Source organism: Tasmannia lanceolata, unplaced genomic scaffold, assembly GCF_043159265.1.
Source record: "Tasmannia lanceolata isolate RefF3 unplaced genomic scaffold, GAP_Taslan_0.1 ptg000005l, whole genome shotgun sequence".
Lineage (NCBI taxonomy): Eukaryota > Viridiplantae > Streptophyta > Magnoliopsida > Canellales > Winteraceae > Tasmannia > Tasmannia lanceolata.
Genome location: NW_027518682.1, coordinates 8,992,828 through 9,020,565, shown reverse-complemented (window position 1 = coordinate 9,020,565; position 27,738 = coordinate 8,992,828). Strand labels below are relative to the sequence as shown.

At 39.0% G+C, this 27,738-nt stretch overlaps 3 protein-coding genes and 1 pseudogene across 7 annotated transcripts; all 4 read left to right on the top strand.

Annotated features, from left to right (window-relative positions):
- Positions 1 to 398: 398 nt before the first annotated feature.
- On the top strand, positions 399 to 5,770 carry LOC143876578 (small ribosomal subunit protein uS15-like). Its single transcript, XM_077378287.1, has 5 exons — positions 399 to 555; positions 659 to 731; positions 843 to 981; positions 1,079 to 1,265; positions 5,497 to 5,770. The coding sequence occupies exons 1-5, from the start codon at positions 533 to 535 to the stop codon at positions 5,528 to 5,530; spliced, it is 456 nt and encodes a 151-aa protein (XP_077234402.1). The 5' UTR covers positions 399 to 532; the 3' UTR covers positions 5,531 to 5,770.
- A 2,135-nt stretch (positions 5,771 to 7,905) lies between these two features.
- On the top strand, positions 7,906 to 13,396 carry LOC143876577 (uncharacterized). 3 transcript variants are annotated; one of them, XM_077378283.1, is made up of 8 exons: positions 7,906 to 8,150; positions 8,221 to 8,325; positions 8,414 to 8,561; positions 9,085 to 9,174; positions 11,302 to 11,356; positions 11,463 to 11,585; positions 12,890 to 12,946; positions 13,058 to 13,396. In XM_077378283.1, exons 1-8 carry the CDS (start codon positions 7,972 to 7,974, stop codon positions 13,198 to 13,200), a joined length of 900 nt encoding a protein of 299 aa, XP_077234398.1. In that variant the 5' UTR covers positions 7,906 to 7,971; the 3' UTR covers positions 13,201 to 13,396. The 3 variants fall into 3 exon arrangements, with proteins under 3 accessions (XP_077234398.1, XP_077234400.1, XP_077234399.1); XM_077378284.1 differs by having other exon boundaries at positions 7,908 to 8,132; XM_077378285.1 differs by lacking the exon at positions 13,058 to 13,396 and having other exon boundaries at positions 12,851 to 12,936.
- A 2,229-nt stretch (positions 13,397 to 15,625) lies between these two features.
- LOC143877377 (small ribosomal subunit protein uS10y-like) lies at positions 15,626 to 27,506 on the top strand. 2 transcript variants are annotated; one of them, XM_077379387.1, is made up of 4 exons: positions 15,626 to 15,663; positions 18,908 to 19,029; positions 20,076 to 20,189; positions 27,116 to 27,506. In XM_077379387.1, exons 2-4 carry the CDS (start codon positions 18,918 to 18,920, stop codon positions 27,256 to 27,258), a joined length of 369 nt encoding a protein of 122 aa, XP_077235502.1. In that variant the 5' UTR covers positions 15,626 to 15,663; positions 18,908 to 18,917; the 3' UTR covers positions 27,259 to 27,506. The 2 variants fall into 2 exon arrangements, with proteins under 2 accessions (XP_077235502.1, XP_077235501.1); XM_077379386.1 differs by lacking the exon at positions 15,626 to 15,663 and adding an exon at positions 18,535 to 18,620.
- LOC143877376 (uncharacterized) lies at positions 15,638 to 27,224 on the top strand (annotated as a pseudogene). Its single transcript, XR_013250611.1, has 3 exons — positions 15,638 to 15,663; positions 15,950 to 17,952; positions 27,116 to 27,224. The product of XR_013250611.1 is annotated as an uncharacterized LOC143877376 (transcript).
- Positions 27,507 to 27,738: the final 232 nt, after the last annotated feature.

The following is a 27,738-nucleotide window of genomic DNA, read 5'->3' as shown; positions in this document are numbered from 1 at the left end:
ACTTAGAACACCCAATTTAAGTGTTTGTCCTACAACCACCATCCCTATAACAGCTTGTCCTAGAACCTTATAAAATGTCTATGAAATGTTTGTAAAATGCATGTAAATCAAGAGAAATTATACGGTGGCGTAACAAGGGCGGAGAGAGAGAAAACCTGCCACCCTTGATTTTTGATCCGAGGAAAAGTAAAAAAAAAGACTGAGGCTTTTCTTGGATAAAAAATCAAAGGTTGGGGGTGTTTCTCTCTCCCACTTTTAAAATCTCGTAACCCATTTTTTTAGTGAAAAAAAATGGGCGTGAAATTTGCTTTATGCCCATTTTAGGAAACGGGGATAGAGAGGAAAAAACAAATAAAAAAGGGTGGAGTAAGTAAAATAGGGGTGGTTGTGGTGAGGAAATAATATGTGGGTATAAAACCCTAATCAGGGTTTTCAGAGAACAGGAACCCCTCTTGCACTCAGAAAGAGAAAGAGTCGAAAGAGGAGGCGGAGTCCTTGGAGAGTAGTAGAACCTCATCCCTCAAACGCTACCATGGGCCGAATGCACAGTCGCGGGTAATCTTTTCTTTTTCCCTTATTTCTCCTTTCTTCTCCGTGTAGAATCAAAAGTCTCCTTTTTTCTTGCTATCCAAACATGGTCTTATTTCCTGGTATGCAGAAAGGGTATTTCCTCTTCGGCTCTTCCGTACAAGAGGACGCCTCCTAGCTGGCTCAAGATCTCCTCTCAGGACGTGAGAATTCATCATTTCTCTTCTACATTATCTGATTGTTCTCACGTCTCAATTAATTTCTTTTTTCAAACCCTAACTTTCTCTGATTTTTATGCGATTATTTTGTTCTAGGTTGAGGAGAATATCCGCAAGTTTGCGAAGAAGGGTTTGACGCCGTCTCAGATCGGTGTCATTCTCCGTGATTCTCATGGAATTGCTCAGGTTAAGAGCGTCACCGGGAGCAAGATCTTACGTATTTTGAAGGCCCACGGTAAGATCAAGATCTCGTCCTTTTAATTTTCTCTTGAAAAATGTCACATATGGATTTTGTTTCTGAAAAAAAAACAAAAAAACCCTTCTTTTTCTAGCGCTTGCTCCTGAGATTCCCGAGGATTTGTACCATCTCATTAAGACAGCGGTGGCAATTCGGAAACATCTGGAGAGGAACAGGAAGGATAAGGATTCTAAGTTCAGGTTGATCCTTGTTGAGAGCCGAATTCACCGGTTGGCTCGCTATTACAAGAGGACGAAGAAGCTTCCACCAGTCTGGAAATAGTGAGTTCCCTTCTGCACTCATTTCATGTTCTTCGTTCGTCTTAACTGCGACTCTTGGAATGTTTTTACATTTTCAATTATGATTGTTATCACTATGAATTTTCATTTATGTTATGCTTCTGATACTTAAAATTTAGCGCAATACACACACGCACACGTGTTTATGGGTATTGTTTCCATTGGTTGTCTAATTTCATCGTGATGGATAATGTGTTCTCAATGTCTGTATTACTAGTATTCAGCTCAATTCTGGAATCTAGGTGAAAAATTGTAGAGATAAATGGTAGATGAAGGGTTCGCCTGCTTTGTTATTCAGTTTGATATTGCTGTGGGTGTGATTTAATAATCTTCTTATTAAAGTCATATATTCCATGTAGAGATGTTTGAATTATGAAGTAGTTTGAACTTCATTAGTCCCGAGTGCATTATATGATCCTCATGAACATCTAATAAGGTACTTGCGGCTATCGTTGACTTTGCAACCCTGGTCTATAGATTCTGTTGGTGGAAAGGGGCTCCCATTTACTTCACATGGTTGAGTGTGGAGGATGGTGTGTGATAGTTGGACGTTCATTTGTGCTTCTTTGTTCTTGTTGTTTCATAGTGCTAGATTTAGTTTTCGTTTCAGTGGTATGCAGGTCTTTAGGTGTAACTTGTGGTTTGACTTGTGTAGCTGTTATCTTGGTTTCCATTTGTTCAATTTAACTGTTAGAAGGCCCTTGTGCATGTGATTCAGAGGTTGCTGCTAGATGAATATGGGTTGGGATTGCTTTTTTAGTTAAATCTCACACCTATTTTACAGCCTTTTGATAAAAGTTTATTTTAATTGGATCATGTCCAATTTTGGAAGAGGAATATTGTTGAAATGTATACATTGAAAGAATTGCATGAAATTCTGTGTGGTTCTATGTGTGGTCTCTTGGTTTGATGAGTAGAGGATAAGCATGAAAAAAATTCAATGCACCATTATTTGTGTTCATGTTTGGAGTGAGGGTATGGTCAACGTCAAGGTCCAAATCCTTTTATTTTCATTGCTTTTCCGGATATAAAGTGAGTCCAAGATAGCCAACAATTGAGCAACTCTTTCCATTTCTCTCTCAAATAAGTTTTTCCTTAACTTTAGGTTCAATGATATCCCGCCCTCCTCCCTCATGAGACATTCTTGGACCCACACTTATTTGTTGGATGCCACTACATAGGGATTAGAGAACAACACCTTTAGTGCTTCCTCTGATCACCATTTGTCTTGCCAAAACATTACCCTAGATCCTTGATAAGCTTTTAAGTGAATGCCCTCTGCGAACTTGTGCTTGAGCTGTATAATATCCTCCACACTAGGGGTGCAACTCTGGTCGGGTTGAGGCCAGCCCCAGCCCGACCCAAGGAACCATTCACTCAACCCGACCCGACCGATTTCCAACCCGATGATGTTCAACCCAACCCTACCTGAGGAACCGTTTTCCCCAACCCTAACCTGACCTTTTAAGCTTAATAAAAAAATGATAAAAAATGTCGGGTTGAACTCGGGTTTGGTTGCCCAAGCCCTCAACCTGGACCCGACCGACCTGAACTCAACCCGGCTTGGGAAAACTCAACTCGATCCCAATCCGAACTCAACCCGACCCGACTTTTTTTTTTTGGTTGAACCCGACGGGTTCGGGTTGAACCCGACCCGAGTTGCACCCCAACTCCACGCTATTAGGCTCTACTGTAATTATCCTTGGGATACCTTCTTGTAGGACACACTATATTTTACTTTTGATTACTCTGGTCAAAAGTGAGTGACTTTCTTCCTCAGACCTCTACAACCACTTGCCTAGCTGAATTTTGTTTAAAGTACTTCGATTCATGATTCCAAGCCCACCAACATTTATGGGTTTACATCCCTCTTTCCAACTAACGAGGTGGAATTTTCTCTTTTATCTGATCCTTCCCACAAGAATTTCCTTTGGATTTGCTCTATGCATTTGATTAGGGCATTTAAAGATCGAAAGATAATAAATGGGGATTTTCGTTAGCACAACCTTAATTGAAGTTATCCAACGTCCAATAAAAACCAAGTCTCTCGTCTAAGCGGGCAATCTCCTCCCCACTCTTTCCACGATTGGGTCCCAAGCTCTTTTCCTAAAAACCAGAATAATAGTTCAGTCCATAGTTTGAAACTTCATATAAGCGTAGGGGATTTTTTTGCTTGCCTGGATTTGCTCGATGGTCAGCAACCATGTCATGGATTTGCAGTTTCTAACTTCAAATCTTTCCCCTTTATATCCTTTTGAATCATGTTGTACAGAACTTAGAAATGCATCTTAGAAATGTAACTCGTCAGCACTTTCCTCTTGACCAATACTGCTATCTGTGTAGCCCTTGATTACTTGATGTCTACGAACATCAACTATATGCAAGGGCTCCACAATTCCAAAAATAACTGACTGAGTATGCATCAATAAGAAGCTAGTTGTTGTGTGACCTCTGTGCTGTATTTTGCAAATGTGCCTCTTCAACTGCCACTACCTTCTCAAGTGGCTTTGAAATCAACCATGAATATTAGTTGGTGCATCTAAATATTCTAATGCATCATGGCAAAATTTACTAAAAACGGTGAGAAATACGCTTCCTCTTTGATAGATCTAGTTATTTGTCATGAATGCATGACAGTACACTTGTAATTCTTTCATTTATGTGATTCACTTCTCCAACTGCCACCAACTCGTGGTGTTAGATGAAGCTCTTAAAGAGAAGGGCAGTAGATTCGATTCCCTCTCTCTCCCGAGACTAAATAGATATTAGTATTGGGAGGCTGATTGAATGGGAAGGTTTATTTGAAGGGCCACATATAGGGTTTCATTTATGTGATTCACTTCCTAACGCAAAGGCTTCCTCAGCTCATGATAAATTGGAGGTCATATCTTGGGTCAAGTTATCTCATACCTTCTAGAAGAGTATCTTAAGGCTGATTTATGTGGGGGCCTTAATGCTATGTGAATCTTGTTTTGTTGATTACCACTTTTCAAGATTCTTACAAGATGCAACAAGATTTCTTTTGATGGTATTAATGTCAACGAACATAATCACAAAGCTAATTGATTAACATAAAGAGTTTGTTTATGCTTGTTTGTCTGGCATTATTTCACTCGCAGGTTTTGTTTGGCAACCGTGAAAGTTTTTTTAACGGAATACTGCTTACCAAATGTTGAGAAAGGGGTAGAGACTAGAGAGAGTGGGAGAGGGAGAGAATTGAAAGGTTTTTTTCCTCACCTCTTGATTCTCTTCCTCTCCACTTGGGTTGAACGGTATTGATTAAGTCACCAATTTTTATAGGAGAATAGGGTATGTGAGGGAGTGTCTATTTTTAGGGTCCTGTTCATCACCAAATCAGATAAATTGTGTCTATTTTTGGGGTCTTGTTCATCACCAAATCATAGTAAATTCATTCATCATGCTAGAATTCCTTGGCTTTTGCATTCATGTTAGAACAAATCAGTGTTTTGATATTGTGATGGAATGAAGTACCAGAATAAGTGGATTTCCTGTTCTCTCTACTACGTTTCTTCAATGAAATGGATGTAATATGTCTGCATTCCCAATTTTCATGCTTGGACCTTTACCAAGCTTATTCATATTGATACATTCTGCCTTTTATGAAATCTCCTTTACGAAGCTTATTCATATTGATACGATCTTCCTTTTTATGCATCTCTAATTTCTGTAGCCCTCTTTGTTATGCTAAGCATCCATTAATTTCTTTGTTATCAATGTTTTTCTCTTGATGGACTTCCTTGCAGCCGAATATATAACAATACCCTTTATTATATATTTTCATTGTGCTGTATTTATCTGGTCGGTCAGAAATACAGTGGGGCCCACATTGTGTCGGTAATCCAAACCATTCATTTGATGGGCCCCAACATAGATAGGGTGTGTACAAAAAATCATCTCCACAGGATCATCCTAACCCCTGAATTTGTGGAGGTGCAAAATGGGGAGATTTCATAGCTGTCCATTTTGCACCTCAATAATTCAATGGTTAGGATGATCCTATGGAGACGATTTTTTGTGCACACCTTATCTATGTCAGGGCCCATCAAATGAATGGGCTGCAACTGTATTTGTGGTCGACGGGCCAGATAAGTTATCTGGTCGATCGACCAGAAACACTTTTCGAGTGTTTATAATATAATCGGTTGAGCTTAATTTGAACTGTGATGCTAACACCTCTCTTTCACTCGTGCAGTGAGTCGACCACCGCCAGCACTCTCGTGGCTTAGTTAGAGTCTTCACTTAACTTTGGGTTAAATGGGTGATTTGAACGTGACTTTTGGTAGTAGAACTTTCAGTGCTGAATTTTGAAGTTACAATGGAAAACCTTTTGATGTTTCTTAATTTAGCGGGAGTAATTTTTAAATTGAGATTGGTATGTGGATGAAAATATAAAATGGTTGGACATGCGTAGTATAATTATGCCACCGATTGTCTTCTACATTGATGATGAATTGGTCTTCCTGGAAGCCAAAATCTTGGGTGAATTTTATTTGGATGGTAATTTAATCAATTTGAGTGAGTCTATTTAGTCCATTTAGGTATTCAAATGCAGCTAAAAATAAGCATTGAATCTAGATGTATGAATTTTATGCTGGGAATGATAGATTTAAAGGTGCCTTTGCCTAAACAGTTGGAAAAGGGCCCTTGATTGGATCCACATCATTTCCAGTTACCTTTTAAATGGGTTAAGCAATTAAAACCATAATGATGTGGATCCAATCAATGGTCCTTTTCTGGCTCTTCATGCTAGGGCACCCTTGCATCTATTACTTCTCACCACCCATTTCTCTATATTTCATTTCTTGTTCTATGGCAGAGTTTCATGTAATTTTGAAAATAACTTTCTGCTACTCTAAACACAACTAAATCTTAAATGTAAGCCAACGCTACCTTACCCATGTTTGAAGTCTTTTCATGTGCATAGTCCCCAATCTAATGAAATGTGATACTTGTTTGTGAGGACCATAGATCAGGAAAAAGTAAAGTGAAGAAGCTCTGGCTATGCATGGGCTGAATATCTATGGATAATCTGAAATCCTGTCTTTGCAATTAAACGGAGCCTTATTTGTTTGACTTCATAGTCCACTACTTTCCGAGCCACCCCACCCCTACTTTATCGGCTTTTCACCCATCCTCGAGTCAAGTGGCCTTGCATGGAAGAAATGGGAATTTGATTTCGACCCCAAAACAGGGCCTTATTTGCAATTAAAATATTTTAATTTATTCTATGTTTTTTAAGTTGATGATTGTTAGGCCTAAAATCGGTAACAGATATGACAGTGACGTAAGGGCCGAACTGGAGGACCCGAGAAGCCGAGGAGAGGGAGCTGAGTAGCTGAGCCCTGCGCAAAGAGCAAACGAGGTCAGAATGACCAACCCGGAGTGTTACTCCGGACAGGCCCTTCGACACTCAAGTCAGTATGAGCAAGAGTGCAGAGTTAGTTTTTAGAGTGGTGGGTGAAGAAGTTATTACCCTGATTTATGAGCTTTGGAAGCCCTTTTATAGGGGAAATTTGGGGTAGGTGGGGAGTTAATGCTCCAAGGCAGGTGTCAACCAACCATAGGCCCGAGCTCACCTACTCTGAGGTAATTACCGAACTACCCTTGCTGACGCGGGATCTGCAGTGGGCCCCCCTCGGGACACGTGTCGGCAGCTGATAGGCTGGTCTGCGGTGGGCCCTCCTCCAGCCATGTGTCAGAAGCCGATAGGCTGTAGCGTTTTTACACCCCATCAATGATATTTGGAAATTGAACATTAAGGTACTCGAAGCCATCATTAACCACATCATCCAAATATAAGGGTGTGTTCTTCTTTTTGGACTGGGCAGAAGAGAATCAGTTTGGGTAAATTTTTTTTTTTTTTTCATTCTTCACAATGAAAAAAGTGTTGGGCATTGCGGTGAAGTATTAAAGAACATAAATTAATTACCAAGCTGTTCTAATCTCATTTGCAAATAATGATTGATTAAAAAGATTTTGAGAGTGCATCGCACAGGCGCTGTTTTTATGGAGTTGAAAAGAGTTCATGTTTCTATGGAAGTTGCTAGACTTATCGTCATATCTACAAACCCAGAAATTGCCATCTGATGATCCCAACGGTGGTCTGATCGTAGGTTTAAAATTTCGGTTTCGGTACCGTTTCGGACTGTGAAATTTCGAAATTTCGGTCGAAATCTGGTACTTGACCCGAAACTAATATTTTATTCAATATTAAATTTCAGCCGAAATTCAGTGAAATATTAAATTAATATTAAAAAAACATATTTTTTGGGTCAAAGTTCGGAAAAACCAAAATTTCGACCGAAATTCCGAAATTTCACCCGAAATAAATGACCGTTTCGGTTTTGATGCATTCAGTGTCGGTCATTTCGGTTCGAAATTTAAAACCATGGATGATCATGGCCAGTGTATAGTTGAGAATATAAAAAAAAGAGCCATGGTACAATTTTTTTTTTTTTTTTTAAGTTCTAAACTTCTAATCATGTTGTTTTTTTATAAATATAATGGCTCGATGATTCAAACCATTCATTTGTTGTCCCCCTACTCAACAGATCAACGGCCTTGATCACTATAATACTGTGGCAAGTTTTCAGTGAAGGCACCCAACCTTCTTGCTTGGTCTATTTTTTTTTTTCAACGCAACAAGGCACCCACCCTTCTCGCGTGGATGTGGGCAAGTGCGAGCAATGGTATTCGCATATTGCGGTTATCCTCTGCTTTCCTCTCTCCTACACAACTGGTACTAGCAGGCGGTGCTCTAAATCATCAGATGGAGAATACCAAAACCGCCTCTGCTTTCATCTCTGCCTCTTCTCATTCCAGAAGAAGGCATGGATCCAACCTAGGGTTTCCATCTCTCTTTCTTTTTAATCTATTCTACTCTATTGCCAAAATCAATCTTCTTTTTCTTTATCAGTGGGAGAGGAAGGGGTTCTCAATCGAGCGGTGTTCAGTTGAGAGAATCTAGAGGCGGAGGAAGTGATGGTCGAATGGATAAAATCGACGCTCTTGGAAGACTCCTGTAACGTTTTCAAATTCCTTGCTTATGTTTAGGTTTTGTGTTTCGTTTTCGTTAGATATCTGTTTTTATTTCAAATTCTGGTTTCCAGGACACGGATCTTGCGCCATATGGCTGCTGAGTTGAAATTGGATATGAGAAGCGATGGGTATGTTAGGGTGCGCGATTTATTGGAGTTGAATGTGACCACTTTTGCTAATGTTCGATTGAAATCGCATACGGTTGATGATGTTAGGGAGGTGAGAGTGAGAGCTCTGTTATTCTTCTTTTTTGGGTGCGTTTGGTTGATCACCCAAATTGCAATTTGCTTCTTTTTGGATTGTAGTTTATGTAACTGCAATCTGAAAATGGATGAAATTGCAATTTTGGGTGTACGATCCAAACGTGCCCCTCACCAGCTTATTTGATTTGATGGTCTCCTTTAACAGCTCAAAGCATGGTATATCCTGTGCAACAGAGTTTCTTCGTATGTTCAACTGTTATATATGTGAAAGGTGCTTAATCATTATTTGCACCATGGAGATACATTTTTCTGTTCAGCCATTTTAAATCTCTTATGCTGGTTTCCTGTGTGCCGACTGCTGACTGCCGACTGCCGACTGCCGACTGCCGACTTCGATAGATTTTTTTTTGTTAACTTCGATTCAGAATGTATAAGCTATAACCACTATATTTTAGAAGAGAATGATTCTATCAAAATTGTTTTTTCGTGCAAAATGTGAAGACCTTAACAGTTTAAGCCTTGTCTGCACACATTTTCAGGCTGTCAGAAGGGACAACAAGCAGCGATTTAGCCTCTTGGAAGAAAAGGGGGAGCTTTTGATACGAGCAAACCAGGGCCACACAATGAGGGTAAGATTTCCTTCTTTGATTGAACCGAATATTATCTGCACCTTTCTTCCGATGCAAATGGCTGGATATTCTTTGATAATGTATGGGTTTCCAATCTGGCGAAATATGGAATTAAGTGCCTCAAGTAATACGATATTGATCCCATCTTTGTTGAACTATGCTGCTTGCTGAATGCGACTCAAGTATTGCCGTAAAATGTTAACTTGGCTGGACTTAACAAATTTAAGTACTGTAGTATGAGATAATATCAATCATATCACATTTCTATAATGTAACTGTATAAAGTAATATGCTTTAATTTTTTTATTTTTTATTTTTTTTGAAAGAGGGAGTTTTTGTTTTTATTTTTATAGTGTGAAACTTTATAGGGAGATGCATTCCACAATGAAGTGCACTTTGTAAAGCTGGGCTCATCCATGGCTGTCAGCTATTCGTTGCTTGTGTGTCTTATAGTTACCAAATATGTTTCTAGAATGCTATTGGATTGTGAATATAACATATTATAGGGAGTTATATACTTATAATGTAATCTCCAAATATTATTACTTCAGGGTTGCATGATTTTTTGAATCTTGGGGAATGTCTTGTTTGCTCTAACATTTCTCCAGGGATTCATGAGTTTCGAATCTTATTGGGAGGAATGTTCTAGTAGACCTTCCTTTAATTGGAGCATGGTTTACCTGGAAAAGAAGCTTGAGCACAAGCAAGCTGGGCATATTTCTTATATGTCTGTAATGGTGTGCACCTGAAGGTACAAGAAACTAGAAAAAGGAGTCAAGGCGAAAGAAAATCAAACAACTCCAAATGGGTTTTGCTGACTCTGTGCGAGCTAACTGATCAACATCACTATTGGCCGATCTTGTGCCCTCTCACCCGATCTCAAATTTTTTACACTTGCATTGTCAAATCTCTTAGGATGCGGACTCCTGTGCTCCAAGCATAGCTAGTAGCATCCTAAAGCACAGGATTGCTAACGCCCATCTGCTAGTCAAGAGCATCACCTTCGTATGCAGTGAATAAGGCTCTTTGGATACACCTTTCAAGATCCAACTATTTCTTTCTTTACAAATTACCCACGATGTGGCTAGAAGAACTAATCTCCAAAGGATCTTGCCTTTGTGGGCCAAGAGATTCCCATCCAGCTGTCAAAAAGATTGACAAGCCGGCTTGAGAAAACCCACATCACGCTAAACCTACGAAGAATGTGGTGCCATACGTATCTAGTAGTGTTACAATAAGTGAAATGCTGACCAAAGCTAGAGAGGTTGGGTTTGTTGTGGTGAGACTTGGTTAGAAGCTTATATTTGTTCAACTAAATTGAAAGTTTGGGTCAACGTTGTAATGGGAGAAATAGATCAAAGGAAATCCACAATTCTGGGTAAAATCACTGAGATTGTTGACAATAGTGAGGTTGACCTCTTGTTAGCAGAAGATAAAATTATACCAAGCTTACTGTATCACATTTGTTTCCCATTAAAAAAATGGGATGAAAAACAAGGATAAATGAAAAATAAGTTGAAATAGATACTAAAAGATTAACTTTTCTCGTTTGTTTCCCATGCAACTGCAACAATGAAAACTTCCAAAAATGTGGTGTATTATTTTTAGGTTTCTTTAAGTTGATTTCATTTATACTTGTACATGTCCCATACCAAACAATCACTATGCTAAGGCCCTGTTCGTTTAGGTTTATTACAACCGATCTTGTGTGCCAAATCTATTATTGGTCTCAAATTTAAACATAATTTTGGGTCCGGCAATCGGTTTAGCCCTCACAATCGGTTGCCATAATCTGTAACAAACAGGGCCTAAGGAATGGGCCTACTGTTCAACAGTTCAACTATTTGCGGTCTGAGGTGCAAAATACAAAATAAGAATGGTTTTTATTTATTTTTTGTTAGCATCAGATTCAAGGTGCACATAATTGTGATACAGTAAATTGTGAGGTAGAGAATGTTAATTTCATTGGCCGCTCCATGTATTCTGTCACTTCCTGATTTTCAGTCTTTAAACAATAAGCTGTTTGCACCATTCAAACAAACAAACACAAAAAAAAAAAACAATAACCTTTTTGGAAGTAACTGTGTTCTAATCTCTGATTTTTGGTTTTTCATTTTTATTTTGCAGATTGTTGAATCTGAAAGCTTGCTAAAGCCCATTCTTTCAGCAGATGAAGCCCCAGGTAAAAGTGTCAAGTGCAGGGATTTGTCCCAAAATTAGGTTCCATCAATCTTGGTTCAATGCTTATTTGTTTATTCACTCACAGCTAGTTCCTCCCCAAAATGCAGTGTGTGTACACGGAACCTATAAGAAGAATCTAGAATCTATATTGCTGTCTGGTCTCAAGCGTATGAAAAGGTTGCATGTTCACTTTTCAAGTGGCTTGCCAACAGATGGAGAAGTAATTAGTGGTATGTGCTTCAGAAATTCCTCACATATTTGTTAGTTACCTGCATGGTTTTGTTTCCTAAGTATGACATTTTTCTATTGAAATCTTGAAAACCACGAAACATAACTAGCGTTATAAATTGTTCAGCATTGTAACTTTGCTTTATGAGTATGCGTTCCTACAAATTTGTTCTATACTTCTATTTAGTAATATAAATTATTCAGATTCCATTAAAAAGAAGAAGTTAAATTCATGGTTGTTAAGGGTTCTGTAAGACGTAACCTGTTCTCACAGCATTTACAAAATGCCCTTGCCTATATACAATTCTCAAGTTAAATGAAATCTAGTTTTTTACTTATATGTCAAGTTCATTGTTATCAATCCCAATTTCACCTTCTAACCTGGAATAAGTCATCTAGGAATCAATCTTTTGAATCATGTAATTGTTGATATGATTTGCTTGCAGTTTCATTCCATTGTCTTTATCAATCAGCATCATTTCTCGAGATGGACGTTGGTAGTTTATGTTGAGTTCATAAGTGATCATAGCCATGCTAGTACACATATATATTCTTCATCAACCAGCCTATAAGTAAAAAACTAGTGACACTCATTCTCCCATGGGTGTAGGCACAACTGCCGAACCACATAAATCTTGTGTTATTGCTTTGTGTGATTGTGTTTCTTGCATCTTTTCTTGACGTTTGCTCCTCATCATATTTGATCCTATTTTGAGAGATTCAGGATCTCTCGGTTTTCTAGAGAATAAATGTTTCACTCGGTCTTACCTACCTCTACTCTTGATCATAAACTTTTAGCTGCTAGTTGTGCTTTATATATTTCCATTAAGACACTTTTAATGCATCTTTTGTTGGTAAAAACTATTAAAGGGCACCAATTTTGTGAGATTGAATCATTGAACCCATTATAGGAAAGGTTCCTGCTTAGTATAGGCGTCTCTTGCCTAGTCAAATCCTCTGTTTGGCAGTTTAATTTAAACATCATAATCTGGTAATGGGTTGTGTCACCCAAATCTTACATTCTCTTCCCTCTTTTGTTTGTTTGAAGTACAGTGGTACTATTAACTTAAAATTTTGGATATCATTTATTACATTCTTGTTCATTGATTTTGGTTATTTGAATCTTGTAGTAGAAAAATTCTTTCGATCGAGAAAATTTTGACAGTTTTGCCACTTACGATTTACAGTTTTGTAGTTGACTGCCAATATCTTGTCATTTTTTTTTTTGGATTGGTATCCTGTCTGATTTATCCAACTTGCTTTGCAGAACTTCTTTTTTCAAAACACCTATAACTTATTTCTCCAGGTATGCGGCGGGATGTTAATGTCTTGATTTTCTTAGATGTAAGAAAGGCTTTAGAAGGTACAAATTCCCTACATTTTTCAAACATTTTCAACTCAAAACCAGATTCAATAATCGATCCTTGGTACCCAATGTATAATGCATTGATATGTGATGTTTCTCCTGTTTCAGAGGGGGTGAAGCTCTACATTTCCGACAACAAAGTAATCTTGACTGAAGGCTTTGATGGTGTTGTTCCAGCAAAATATTTTGAAAAGATAGAAACATGGCCTAGTAGACAACCTGTTCCCTTTCAAATTCAAGGAATGGTGTGATGGGGTTCGTTTTAGAGTGGTAGATTTTCACTGCTTCCTTTGCGAAACTGTGTATAATTATATATAAGTTATAGTTAAGCTAATTACAGTCAAGTGCTGTATCAAAGTAATAACAGAAAATTATGGAAGTGAACTTATGAAATTCGTCTGTCTGCTCATTGCTTAGTATCAAACCGTTAAATTCTTGGTGTATGAAGATTTTTTGCAGGTCCTTATGGGTGTTACTCAACTAACTATGCAGGTCCTTATGGGTGTTATCTCAACCAACTATTTTCAGTATAATTTCCTCAACCAACCATTTTCAGTATAATTTCAACACTTGCTTACTCCTTTCCCAAGGATGGTTGCTTGATTTTTACACCGGTTAGGCTAGAGCAATTGGTTTCAGCATGCTGATTGCAGGTTTTGGGAAATTAGCAGCGTAGCATGCATTCTTGCTTGCTTCTACTTCTCCGAATGTGAGAGAGGGTGGAACAGAATTGTTTGGAGCGAATTCAGCGCAAATGGATGCATAGTTGCGACACAATGGTCCGCTGATCTTGAGCTTCAACGGACGGGACCCTCTGTTAGCCAGGTCTATTTCATCTGTTGATCTAAATGCTGCCGAGGTGCAACTTTTGCTCTTTGGCCCGATCTATGGTGGGGTTGACTTGGTGATGAAAAAAACTTACCTGGGTAAACTAGTCATGTTCCTGAAGGTGATTTAAACCTCCACAGATCAAATGGTTTAGATCATCCAATGATTCCTTGGGTCCTTTTAGGGGTCATTTTATCAATGATTCAAACAAGCATTTCAACCCTTCTCCATGGGCGCAAGATCCATACGAACAAGCATTTTAACCCTTCTCCAAGCAACCAACTCTCCGTAAAAGGATCTCCAATCATCATAAGGAGGATAAATGGGAGACGAGCATTTCGTGGTTCAAAAATGCCGAATCTCGTCTCAATCATCATCTGTTAGGACTCTTCGGAGTCTTCGGAGTAAGTAGTGAATTCGCTATGTAATGTTTGCTCTAGTTTTTGTTGTTTATGAAGGGATTCTATAGTTTAGTTTTGGGATAATTACATTTACACCTCCTCTAGTTTCCGACACATCCACTTCCCCCCCTATAGTTTAAAATGTGACAAATACACCCCTGTAGTTTCAATTTGTTTAAGGTTTGCCCCCTCAGCCGAAGGTTCGTCCATAGATTGAAGGGTTAGGATGATCCGATGGAGCTGATTTTTTGGGCACACCCTATCTATGTCAGGACCCATCAAATGAACGCTTTGGATCATCCAAATAACGTGGGCCCATACCCGAATCCAAACACTACCAAAAAATCATCCAAATAATGTGGGCCCACATTGTTTGGATGATCCAAAGCGTTCATTTCATGGGCCCTGACATAGATAGGGTGTGCCCAAAAAATCAGCTCCATCGGATCATCCCAACCCTTCAATCTATGGACGAACCTTCAGCTGAGGGGGCAAACCTTAAACAAATTGAAACTACAGGGGTGTATTTGTCATGTTTTAAACTATAGGGGTGGAAGTGGATGTGTCAGAAACTAGAGGGGGTGTAAATGTAATTATCCCTTTAGTTTTTGTTGGAACATTGATACATAACCAATGGAATGCTTATAGTAGTGTCTCAATTACCTGATAAGACAATCTTGTCAGTATCAATATAAATGATCTTTCCATCTTATTCGGCTATAGCTGAACTGAAACCCCCGAATCTAGAGCTGCTTGGCGTTCCAACCCAGTCATTAGATTTGAATATCGTGCCCTTATAGTCCCGAAATTTTCAAGGAGTACTGTACGGACCACACTATAGGATGGTCCAAACGATGGGTTGCAACGTATAAAATAATAAAAACTCAATGAAAAACTCCTTCCCAACCTTAATTTAGAAACTCTAAACCTATTTAATGTGCATGAGCTGTGTCCACACGGGCTTAGTACCATCTCGATTTCGGTTCTCTTAATTGAAAATTCAACCGAGAGTCGCCACCTAGATCAGGGTTTATGGCCTAAGAATTGACTGTAAATCTTCAATTCTAGATGAGTTCTAAATCTGGTTATGAGACTCGATGACGTTAGGCACAAATCTTTTCTAGTTCTACTGTTACTTTCAAGCTTTGAGTTGTAATTAACATGCTAAACTAATTAATCTTAGAATAGAACAAAATGATATGTCTATAGTTCGAATACAAAGAGATATCCCACTAGCAAAATCAACAATAGATGGAGGGACCAAGGTGGGCTCCCAACAATAGGTTAGACTTGTATTCTTTAGTTTGATGGATGGATGTGATTATGTCCACGTAGCAGATATAAGACCCATAAATTATAGTGTCGTCTCTAACATGCGCCGAATGTTATATTGTCATTCTCTCAAAACCCTAACTCTCTCTCTCTCTCTCTCTCTCTCTTTCTCTCTTTCTGGAAACAGAAGAAGCATAGCCCTTCGTCGTTCTGGTAAATTCGTCCTACATTTTCCCTCTTTTTCCTTCTAATCTTTCTTCATTTCTTTGTAATCTCCAATTAGCTCTCTTTTTTTCTCCCCGAAGAATGATTTTGGCACCACCTCTTCCACTTGTAGGGTTTTAGTTTTCCCTCTTATTTCACCTTTTCTTTATATATGTTGCTGTTAGGGTTAGGGTTTAGAAATACAGAACCAGTGGATCTATCTTTATTTTAGTGTTGTAATAAATTGACAGATGACTAGAAACCCTTAAAATAACCGGGATTTGATTCGAAACAGGTTCGAAATCATGGCGTACGCTGCAATGAAACCTACTAAGCCTGGTTTTAGAAATCACGGCTATAGCTGAACTGAAACCCCCGAATCTAGAGCTGCTTGGTGTTCCAACCCAGTCATTAGATTTGAATATCGTGAAAAAAAAAATCAGAGGGTTAGAATTGTTGGCTATACGATACCATAATTTATATGGTGTATAAGCCCTTATAGTCCCGTAATTTTCAAGGAGTACTGTACGGACCACACTAAGGATAATCCAAACGATGGGTCGCAACGTAAATAGGATGTGCCAATTCCTCAGTAGATCGGGGGGTTAGGATCATCCTAGGGAACTGATTTTTTACCTATTTATGTTGTGGCTCGTCCCATGGACGGTTTCGAAATTCTCATCTTCTTCTTCCAAACAAAATAGTGAAACTAGGGTTTTCAAATTCTCCTCCGATGGAGTCGGTGGCGTGAAAACTAGGGCGTCCGAGCAGAAATTATGATTTTCGAGAGCTTCCACGTCACGCCTTTAATGGTGGTGGGGGAATAATGGGAAACACTCATTTCTAGTTTATTCACTTATTTTCTGCTAAGTAAAGGGTGCCTCGATCAGCCCCTTTCTTTGGCCATATTCACCCCATGAATCAAAAACCCTTCTTTTATGGCTTCTGCTATTGCCCTGTCCTTACAGAGATCCATGCAAAAAACAACAATAATGCCACACTTCTGTATTACCCAACATTCTCTAGCTATGGTTAAGTATCTGAGATTCTGCAATCCTTTTCATCCAATTATATCTAGAAAATCATCGTCATTTTCACCCCAAATTCCTGCTCTCACCTACATTAGATTTTTTCACATTGTTCCCAAGAATGACATATCTTCTCAAGACCCTTCTTCACTGAGGAAAAACGTCGAAATGAATGTAGGCATTTTCTGGGACTTAGACAACAAACCTCCCAATAACTTCCCTCCTTACGACGCCGCTGTTAGATTGAAACTGGCTGCTTCTGCGTTCAGGGTCGTCCGATATATGGTTGCTTATGCGAATCACCACGCCTTTAGATATGTCCCCCCTGTAGTTAGAGAGCAAAGGAAAGAGAAGAAATTGTTGGATCACTTGGAAAAAAAAGGGCATTATAAAACCCTCAGAACCATATACCTGTCGAGTCTGTGGCCGAAAATTCTATACGAATGAGAAACTCGTTAATCACTTCAAACAGTTGCATGAAAGGGAACAGATCAAACGAATGAATCTGTTGGAATCGGCGAGAGGGAAGCAGCGGGTTAAGTTAGTAGCGAAATTCTCTATGAAGATGGTGAAGTACAAGAATGCAGCAAGGAATGTTTTGACTCCGAAGGTGGGATATGGTCTCGCCGACGAGCTCAAGTGGGCGGGGTTTTGGGTTCGGACTGTGTCTGATAAGCCCCAAGCAGCGGATATTGCACTTAAGAATCATATGGTGGAAATGATGGATCATGGGCGTGTTGGATGTTTGGTTCTCGTGTCGGATGATTCTGATTTCTCAGATGTTATGAGGGAGGCGAAGTTGAGGTGTCTAAGGACTGTTGTTGTTGGGGATAACAGTGATGGGGCGCTTAGGAGATATGCCGATGCTGGATTCTCGTGGAAAGAAGTCTTGATGGGGAAGGCGAAGAAGGAGGCGCCATTGGTTGTGGGTCGTTGGAACGATCGGGATATTTTGAAGAAGCTTGAGTGGACGTACAAACCGGAGATTGAGAGTGGCGAATGTGATTCTGATGATGGGGAAGTAGAAAGTGAGGATGGAGAATTTGAAGATTTTGTTCTTGAGAAGGAAAGTGAGAGTTTAGTTCAGAAAGAAGATGTCAGACCATGGTGGGAATTAGAGCCAGAGAATGATCGTACGCCAGTGAAATCATTCAAATGACCAGTGTCATCCCTATTAATGAACTAATAGGTTGGTGAAATTCTACCGATGGGATTGAAGATGATGCGAATTCAAACCATCACAAGGATCAAATCATGTTATCCATCTCTTGTAAGTAAAGAAGCAAAATCATTCAAATGACCATTATGAACCATAGAATTTATTGTAATTGTCATGTAAGTAAAGAGTCAATGTAGAAAAGAAATGTGGCCTTCTTGATATCGGCCTTCTTGATATCCGTGTGGAAATTATTTCTGGTATGAGTTTTGAGTTGCTCGCTTAGTCAAGATGTTACATAAGTCAATAAATAGCTATGGCTACTTATATATTGTCATTGGACTCGTGTAGGGTCTGTCTGTTATGTGTCATTAAGACGGTCATGACTCATGTGTATGTGTTGAGGGTTTTCATTTTGGTCTTTGGTCAATAAAATTTGTTTCATTATTCCCTCGTGTTGTTGCGTTATGCTACTCAAATCTTCGACTATGTTTATTTTGGAACATTCTTCCAACTTTGGTTAAACTTACTGTATTACTTAATTGCAATAGACCTCATTGCACATATCATGTTGCAGAGCACTTTCTATTTATAAGAATTACCAACAAGAAAATTTTATCCCAGATCAAATGTTTTGAAGTGTGCCATTTGCAAGAAAGGTATCTATTGGCTTATGTTCCTGCAGATTTTTTTTTGTGAACATTCATTTGTTTGATCTCTCTCTCTCTCTCTGTCTCTCTCTCTCTCTAGAAACAGAAGAAGCATAGCCCTTCGTCGTTCTGGTAAATTCGTCCTACATTTTCCCTCCTTTTCCTTCTAATCTTTCTTCATTTCTTTGTAATCTCCAATTAGCTCTCTTTTTTTCTCCCCAAAGAATGATTTTGGCACCACCTCTTCTCACTTGTAGGGTTTTAGTTTTCCCTCTTATTTCACCTTTTCTTTATATATGTTGCTGTTAGGGTTAGGGTTTAGAAATATAGAACCAGTGGATCTATCTTTATTTTAGTGTTGTAATAAATTGACAGATGACTAGAAACCCTTAAAATAACCGGGATTTGATTCGAAACAGGTTCGAAATCATGGCGTACGCTGCAATGAAACCTACTAAGCCTGGTTTTGAAGAAAGCCAGGAACAAGTAAATCGGATTCGAATTACTCTCACTTCAAAGAACGTGAAGAATTTGGAGAAAGGTGTGGTTCTTGTTTTTCATCCTTTTTTATGTCAATGCTACAATGCCAATGGTACTCTTTTTTTGGCTGAGAGATCTCTCCCGAGGAAGAAACAAGATTGATAAAGTCAGGGAGAATTTGCTCGGCAGTGACTAAGACGCACACTCTAGCATAATTCAGCCTAGACTCAGGCAATAGAGTATGCCTGAAAGCCTAAAGCTTGTGTTCACTGTTTGGATTTCAGCCATGGATCAGATTACTGTCATCTCCAATCGATTCAACCCCAACCCCAACCCCAACCCCAACCCAATAATGAATGGAGGCCGAAAAGTAAACCCCCTAAGGAGACAGTTGTTGGTCCAGTTGATGCCCCTACTCCCCCCCATCTGCCCATCAACCTGAAAGCCATATAAAAAATCTCACTTCTCAACCCTCTGTGGCCTTATCTTCAGCTCTTCTAGATCAAATCCATCAAAACAAATTTGCAGTTCTAGAGGATGAAATCGAGGCATGCTAATGAGAAAGGCAAACAGATTCAATTTGGCCATGATGACCATCGTGACTTTCAATCCCCTTCGTCGGATCAAGGTGTTTGGCATAAGGTCCAGAGAAAAAAAACAGATCGACCTTCAGCTTCCTTCCTGCTCCATACGGGCTCCCATCGTTCTCCAAGTTCTCCCTTGGACGAAGCATATGAGATTCCCATGCTGTGGATTTGTCTTTGTGGGCCTATTTGTATGTTTGTTTTGCTTATGTTTGCTTGGTCCTTTTGGTCTGTTTGCTCTAGCTAATGCTGGAGTGATTTCTGGTTTATGTTGTTTTCGTTGCTCTCTGAGCTTGTTGCCTTTTTTCTGTTTCCCCCTGTGCACTGTGCTAGGGGTGGTCTTTGGGCTTTCATGCTGTATCTTTGTTCCTTGTTTAATATATCTGGTAGGGGTCCTGCCTAACCCCAGCTTACCTATCAAAAAAAAAATGGTACTCTTTTTTTTTTTGTCTTCTTAGCAATTGAATATAGATTCGTTTTCCTGATTTAATCTCTTTTTGTAATCCCTATTTATGAATTACAGTCTGTGCTGATCTAATTCGTGGTGCTAAGGATAAGCATATCCCGGTCAAGGTACCAGTGAGGATACCGACCAAGGTCCTCCACATCACTACCAGGAAGTCTCCTTGTGGGGAAGGTAAAATTTCCTCACTGGGTTTTAGTTCTTTTGTGTGTTTTATCTGCTATTGTCACTATAGAGGTAGAGCCATGTCACTAATTGTAAGAAAGATAGGCTTATTGAGTGGGTAGAATAATCATATTGCTAAGTATATGATGTACCATATTGGGTTCAGAGGCAGAATGAGGAATTTTGTTCCATTCTGTCACAATAGTGAGTATACCAATGAACCTAACTACTGCTGGTTTTCATGCCTAGATCTATTGTTCTTATGGTCCCGCACAATAACTTTCATTGTGTTACAACTTACAAGTTGCAACTTACACTTGCGAGATCTGTTATGTCTTTGACTATGAAGCTTTGCATGAATTCAATGAAGTGTCCCCCTTAAAATTTCTGTATTGTGGTTGTTCATTATGTTTCCTGCCTTCTTTGGGGAACTTGCTTCATTAGTTTTCCAACTACTTTGTTTATTTGGGGATATGAAATTATGTGATCTGTTCCATCTATATACAAGACAATGTTTTCAGAGGCAGAAGCATAAGGCGAGGCATTTTTCCTAGTGAGGCATGATGCATAAACCAGGCATTAGGCTAAGCCCCGCGGATAAATATTTTTAAAAAAAAGAAAATTACTAATAAAAATATATAAAAATATGTGTTACATTTATATCGCGAATTCTATCACATGTATACTCCTATGACCCCTTACGAGTTTCGGTTTCAGTTGGAAATTTCAGCGGAAATCTTGTAAAATCATATAAGTGTATACAAATGATAGAATTTAAAGATGAAACTTCAGAAAATGCTAGAATAAGCACAAATACACACTTAGAAATTATCACATAAACAGGATAATCATCAATAATGGTTTAAAAACATCGTGCGAATAATTTAGTAGATACCAAATTTCACTTGTAATTCATACAAATATTTATACATAATACATGCATCACATTTCACATGCAATTCGTATAAATATAATTATGCAATAAATACTGATATAGTAAACTACTATTATACTTATGATTTTTTTGAATGGAATTATACTTACGATTTTGGTTTAAGCATTTTGGTCGTTTCAATTTCGATTCAGGTGGGGATGGAAACGAAAACATTTGGTCGTTTCATGTCGGTTTCTGCAGAAATTTAAAACCATGCTCACGATTACGATATGGGTTCAATGGGCCCAAGTCCATGAGGGCTGTGGGTGATGCAGATATTAGATTTATTTTCGTATTATTTAGTTTCTAGTATTTTTATTTCCATGTTATTAGTTTCTAGGATTTTATTTTCCATGTTATTTAGAATTAGGAAGTTTAGTCTTTTAGGGAATTCTTATTTTAGAAGGTTTTTATTTCTTAGGTTGCTTATTTGCCTATACATAGGCCTCTTTAGAGCTTTATTGTTAACTTGGATTGATATTGAATAAAGATTATTCTCCCTCTAATTCTGGTTTTCTTCTTCCTCTTCTGATTTCTTCTCTTCTCTCTCTAAATTCGTCTATTCTTCTCTTCTTCTGCTACTTCTCCATAAATTTGTCTCTTCTTCAGGTTATTTTCGTCTCTTCTTCCCTTATTCTTCTAATTCTATCCCCTTTCGTCTATTTCTCTGCATCAATTTGGTATCAGAGCCAAAGATCCGAGTTTAGGAATATTGCGAAGCGCCTGCAAATTCTTCCAAGATTTAGAACCCGTACCTCTTTCCGAACCCCTTTTATTCCCAAACCGAAACCCACTTTCAACCTCTGCAGACAGCCCTACCAGTCCTTCAACTCCACCCAAACCACCCAGCAAACCTAACTTTTAAAATCCTAAACCAAATAGAAACCCAAAACAACCTCTATCTCTTGCCCTTCTCGCAGCCACCCTCTAACAGATCCATCTCCTTCCTCCTAGAAATTTCTACCCCAAAAAAATTTGTCTTCAAAACCTAGTTCGAAGTGGGTTTGGTCCAAAAAAGAAAAAAAGAAAAAAAAAAGAGTTGTTGCCGGAATCCCTCTTCGCCGGAGCTTCTCCGCCGGAGTCGCACCCTTGCCGGAGCTACCAACCGCCACATCCGACCTCCACCAACCCCGCCGTAGCAAGGAAGGAAACCCTCGTGGGTTTCTTTCTTTCCAGTTCCTATCGAGTAAAAAAAGAAACAAAAAAAGGAAAGAACCCACCCGCTCTTATTACCTTGTACAGTTGTCATTCAAATTTTAAAAAGCAGGTTTCTCTCTTTGAATAGTCTCTTTCCCAATTTAATACCAAGTGGGGTCACGTGCCATTCCTCCACCGGATAAGGACTCTCTTTATTTGGTAAGTTGCACTTCTTGGATGTAACTTTCCTACCCCTGTATTCCTCTTGGGCACCCCAATTATTTTACTTGGGTACAGACTCCACCCTCCTTTATTCCCTTGGACATCCCTTACCAAATTTCTCTTTATATTAATTAGGTAACAGTTTCTACCAGCCCCCTGTTTTACCTCAGGCACCCGCCCTTCTATAAAAAAAACAGAAAAAAAATTAAAAATAGAATTTTCTTTTCTCTTTCCCTTCTCTCTACTTTCTCTCTCTACCCCATCACATTTTCTCTCTCCTCACCCGAGCTATTTCTGCTCAAAATTGGCCCTCGACCTCAACTCGAAAGTTATTCGTGACAACTTTTAGAGCGCATCCAGCCTATTTTCAGCAGCGGACAGTGACTTTCAGCACAGTTTCAGGAGCAATCTCAGTCGTCGATTACGTGCCATCATCCGATCAGTATCTTCCCGACATCCGATTTCAGATCCGAGACAGGCATTGTATTCCTTTCAACATGCCAGACAAATCAGACGGTTGATTTCAGTTTTTGATGCCGATCCCTATGGCTCCTCCAACTGCTCCATATTTTGATAGATATGATCATCGATATTCTTTTGCACCACAGGTTCCATATTTCTATGGTTATGATGATTGCACCTATGCCTATGGAGATGTTGAGAATGCGTGTCTAGATTGGATCCATGCACTTAATGCATACCATAGGTACTGTGGTTATGATCGTCAAATAACAATTTGCAAAGTTACGGATACTGTGTGCCGCGAAGCCAAGTCGAAATGGAATTTCTTCGTTAACGAGCGTCGTGAGTTTTGTAAGCCTCCATTTCGTCGATGGGAGGATGTTCGTTATGAGTTTACATACCACTATCAAAATCAACAGAGATTGAAACATGAGCGAGCAGCTTATGACCAAAGATTGATACGTGAAAAAGCAGCTCGCCGTGAACGACAAGCCGCAGCACGTCGTGCACAAGACGTTGAAATTGCAGCTGAAAACCGATATTTCGAGCGTCGCATACGCGAGTCATATTTGCAGAGCCGCTTCACTACTTCATCCATCCCACCTAACGTTGCTGCTATTCTTACAGAGCACGATGCTAGTATTGATGAGATCATCGACGTTGAGCCTTTGATTCCATCAGATTCAGATTCAGGCTCTGAGATGGACGATCAAGAGTTAGAGACTCAATTGATTGCTGATATCGACATCGTTGCACATGATGCTTCTGAGATTTCTGTCGCACCGATTGCCGAGCATCTAGAGAGAGATTTTTCCACTTCTACAGTCGAAACAAATATTTTGGCAGAGCCGCATGAGGTTGATCCATTGACAGAGTCGACCGAGCACCACCATGAGTCAGAGGCAAGTGCCTTGCTTGACGAGCCACCCATTAAGACAGATGATCGAGAATATATTACGGAGGATTGTACTATCTTTGAGCCAGTTGAGCAGATTGTCGAGATTTGTGCTGACATAGAGGTAGTTGTTATGCAGATTGATCAAGAGTATTGCCCGTCTGATATCATTAAACCGGATACGATTCTAGCAGATGATTTTGTTGTTGATTCCATTGCGCCCGATGTGATACCAGTAGATGCTGACCTTGTTGAAGATAGTTATGGATTGGTACTGCCCATTACTGTTATGCCGATCCCACCGATGCGGGAGGAGTACGTTGCGATTTTCCCAGCTAGTTTACTTCTCCAGCGCAGATTCTGTTCGCATGAGTCTACATGGGCCCTTTCTTTCCTCTTCTTCCGCTGACCTTGCAGATGCTTCTCTCGATTGTCTCGAGCGTTAGACATGATGATTGCTCCCGTCGTCTTACGTGTTCTATTACTTCAGCAGATTGTATACATCTTTGACTCAGGTGGACTAGAACTCGAGGGCGAGTTCTTTTTCAAGCAGGGGAGAATGATGCAGATATTAGGATTTATTTTCGCATTATTTAGTTTCTAGTATTTTTATTTACATGTTATTAGTTTCTAGGATTTTATTTTCCTTGTTATTTTTAGGAATTCTTATTTTAGTAGGTTTATATCTTTTAGGTTGTTTATTTGCCTATATATAGGCCTATTTGCAATTTCGTTAGGGCTGTGGGTGATGCAGATATTAGATTTATTTTCGTATTATTTAGTTTCTAGTATTTTTATTTCCATGTTATTAGTTTCTAGGATTTTATTTTTCATGTTATTTAGAATTAGGAAGTTTAGTCTTTTAGGAAATTCTTATTTTAGAAGGTTTCTATTTCTTAGGTTGCTTATTTGCCTATATATAGGCCTCTTTAGAGCTTTATTGTTAACTTGAATTGATATTGAATAAAGATTCTTCTCTCTCTAATTCTGGTTTTCTTCCTCTTCTGATTTCTTCTCTTCTCTCTCGAAATTCGTCTATTCTTCTCTTCTTCTACTACTTCTCCTTAAATTCGTCTCTTCTTCAGGTTATTTTCGTCTTTTCTTCCCCTATTCTTCTAATTCTATCCCCTTTCATCTATTTCTCTTCCATTTCTTCTATTTCTCTTTACGATGCTGATCAGTGGGGTTTTTTTGTAAGACGAAAATCATATTAGTTTCTATGTTTGGAAGACATTTCTATACTAAGAAAAAGACTCCTTGAAATCTCAAGACTATCTAAAATTATCAATTAATTGATTTTAGAATATGAATTAGGTCTTATATGACCTCCCTTTACTTACCATAAACACTAATGAGGGTTTAAGTTGAACAAAATAACAAAAAACCTGAGGTTCGGGTGAACACCTTTGTTTGTACGCTTCTAAACTTCTATATGCCTTCATGGGTCCCACCTTTTCTTGTATGTCTTTAGGCTTTTTGGGTGCGCCTTGCCTCGGGATATGTGTGGGGGCTTACCCCTCCACCACTTCAAGCACTGTCAAACAAATAGAAACTCAAATTCTAGGAATAGATGTTATTGATATTGAGATTTTTATTTGAAAACAGTGAATGGGATTTTTAATTGTTAAATACCGTTCGAGTCTAGCCATTCAAAAATAAATAAATAAATAAAACCCGTTAAGAGCCTATAGCTCCTTAGCAAGGTAACAAAATGCTTTTGGTAGTATATTGATGATCGCAATATGTACTGATGGGGTCCAAAATCTGCAACCAATCGGCTGTTGACACGTGGCCCTCACAGGGACCACTGCAAAGCCAACACCAGTCCCTGCTAGGTATGACACCTGGACCAATCGGGGACTTCCACCTGTCCCTCTTAGGGATGACACCTGGTCCACACAGGGGCTACCACCTGTCCTGGTAGGTGGCTCAGGATCACTATAAATAGCCTTCATTTGCTCAAAGGTGGGGGTGAACAAAAATCACCACTCAAGGCACTTAACTGGTCCTCTGCTGTTCGGACTTATGACCCCTGCTCATACTGACTTGAGTGTCGAAGGGTCCGTCCGGAGCAACCGCCCCGGTTCGGCCTTCTGACCTTATGTGTCTTGTGCAGGACAGGAAAGCGCCTTGCTCGCCAGCTGTGGCGTGCCAGATCAGCCCTTCCGGCCCTACCATAACCTGTTACCAATTTTAGACCTAACATGTACCAAATTTCCTGGTGATCTAAGAATGATACAAGTCTTCTTTTAGTTGTATTTGGCCAGTTAAAAACAAAGGGTCTTTAATGTAATACACAAATTTCCTAGTGATCTAAGAATGATACAAGTCTTCTTTGAGTTGTATTTGGCCAGTACAAACACAAAGGGTCTTTGATGTACATATTTTACCTTATGCTGCTGCTCTTTAGGAAGTCTTGACAAAGGTTCATGCCATAATTTGAGACTGATATCATGTTACTTATCATAGTCATTCTGATTAATGTCGGATTATTTATGGTGAGATTGGTCAACCCAGTTCCCTTATTATTCAAATAAAATGTCATTTTGGCACCTTCTGTACTTGCGGTACCCAAATATAGTAATTGTTGGGTCTTTCCAACTTCCTTCCATTGTTATTCAAATAAAAACTCATTTTAGCACCTTGTGATACCCATGATTCTGCTGTTGTTTCCCCTGACTATTGTAACTTGGTAGCCCGACATCTTTATTAAGAGCTCGTCATTGATAAATTGAAAATAAATAATGCTAATTTTATTTACCATTCAAAAAAAAAAATACTGTTATTTTTTGTCCTATATATGGTTAGGGTCTTGCCCTCATTGTCCTGTAAACTTTAGTCTCTCAAGTCTTGCTTTGGTGATGGTTAATCTGTATTAAGCCTATTGTTCTGCATGCTGCAACCTTGTTGATAAATTGTAATCCTTGCTGATATAAAGATGTAAGCATAATGTCTGGATCTGTTTGTGGACAAACTAATCTTCTCTATATAAAGATGTTAGGCATATGATCAGAAGCAGAGGCTAACTGTTCAATAAGGGATTCTTTCATTGGCGTAGCTGATAGGCCTTGTCTATCATTTTGTAAGGTGGGATTGATTTTGTTATCTCCCTACTTTGGCCTAGGTGTCAACCAATCCCAACGTATTTTTGTCAAAACATGATGCACTATAGTTTGCATGATTGATATTTTGGGGAACCATATAAATATTATACTAGGCTGAGTTTTGTGACGAATGTTTAAAGTTTATTGTTTGTGATGCCAAGCTTTTTATATCTTGATTTAGGAACAAATACTTGGGATCGGTTTGAGCTGCGGGTGCACAAGCGAGTGATAGATCTAGTTAGCTCTCCGGAGGTGGTGAAGCAGATTACCTCCATCACCATCGAACCTGGTGTGGTGGTTGAGGTTACAATTGCAGATCCATGATTTTACTTCCTGTTGTTTCCCCTATGTTAGTCTGGACTCTAGAGGTTATTTTGTTCTTCTTTCGCCATGAAACTCTGAGGGGGTGTTGCTATCATTGTTAAATGCAACGGTAGAAGAATTTGAGTTTTTTTTTTTTTTTTTTTTGAATGTGCAACTGGTTAGACTGAAGAATGGTTTTGCAGATCATTGTTATTATGGTAACTCTCAACAGGTATTTTTTGCCACTAGGAGGCATCTGATTCTGATTATTATTTCTCTTCGACATTCTGATAATATAGATTTGGATACATGTGTGTTTATTATGATGTTCTTTCCCACTACTCACAATATGTGCACAATTTGAGAGGCCCGCATCTAAACACACCTATCATCGATACGGGCTTCTTGTGGAAATGGTTGGAAGTTTGGCCAGCTATGTTTTTATTTTTTTTTCTTTCAATAAATAATAATAGTTAGTATATGGTAGAAAATGAATTTGAA

Coding starts and splice junctions, on each gene's coding strand:
- LOC143876577 (XM_077378283.1), top strand. CDS start 7,972: ATGTGGGCAAGTGCGAGCAATGGTATTCGCATATTGCGGTTATCCTCT. Junction 8,151..8,220: donor AGGCATGGATCCAACCTAGG/GTTTCCATCTCT, acceptor TTTCTTTATCAG/TGGGAGAGGAAGGGGTTCTC. Junction 8,326..8,413: donor GACGCTCTTGGAAGACTCCT/GTAACGTTTTCA, acceptor TCTGGTTTCCAG/GACACGGATCTTGCGCCATA.
- LOC143877377 (XM_077379387.1), top strand. CDS start 18,918: ATGGCGTACGCTGCAATGAAACCTACTAAGCCTGGTTTTGAAGAAAGC. Junction 19,030..20,075: donor CGTGAAGAATTTGGAGAAAG/GTGTGGTTCTTG, acceptor TATGAATTACAG/TCTGTGCTGATCTAATTCGT. Junction 20,190..27,115: donor GAAGTCTCCTTGTGGGGAAG/GTAAAATTTCCT, acceptor ATCTTGATTTAG/GAACAAATACTTGGGATCGG.
- LOC143876578 (XM_077378287.1), top strand. CDS start 533: ATGGGCCGAATGCACAGTCGCGG. Junction 556..658: donor GGCCGAATGCACAGTCGCGG/GTAATCTTTTCT, acceptor CCTGGTATGCAG/AAAGGGTATTTCCTCTTCGG. Junction 732..842: donor TCAAGATCTCCTCTCAGGAC/GTGAGAATTCAT, acceptor ATTTTGTTCTAG/GTTGAGGAGAATATCCGCAA.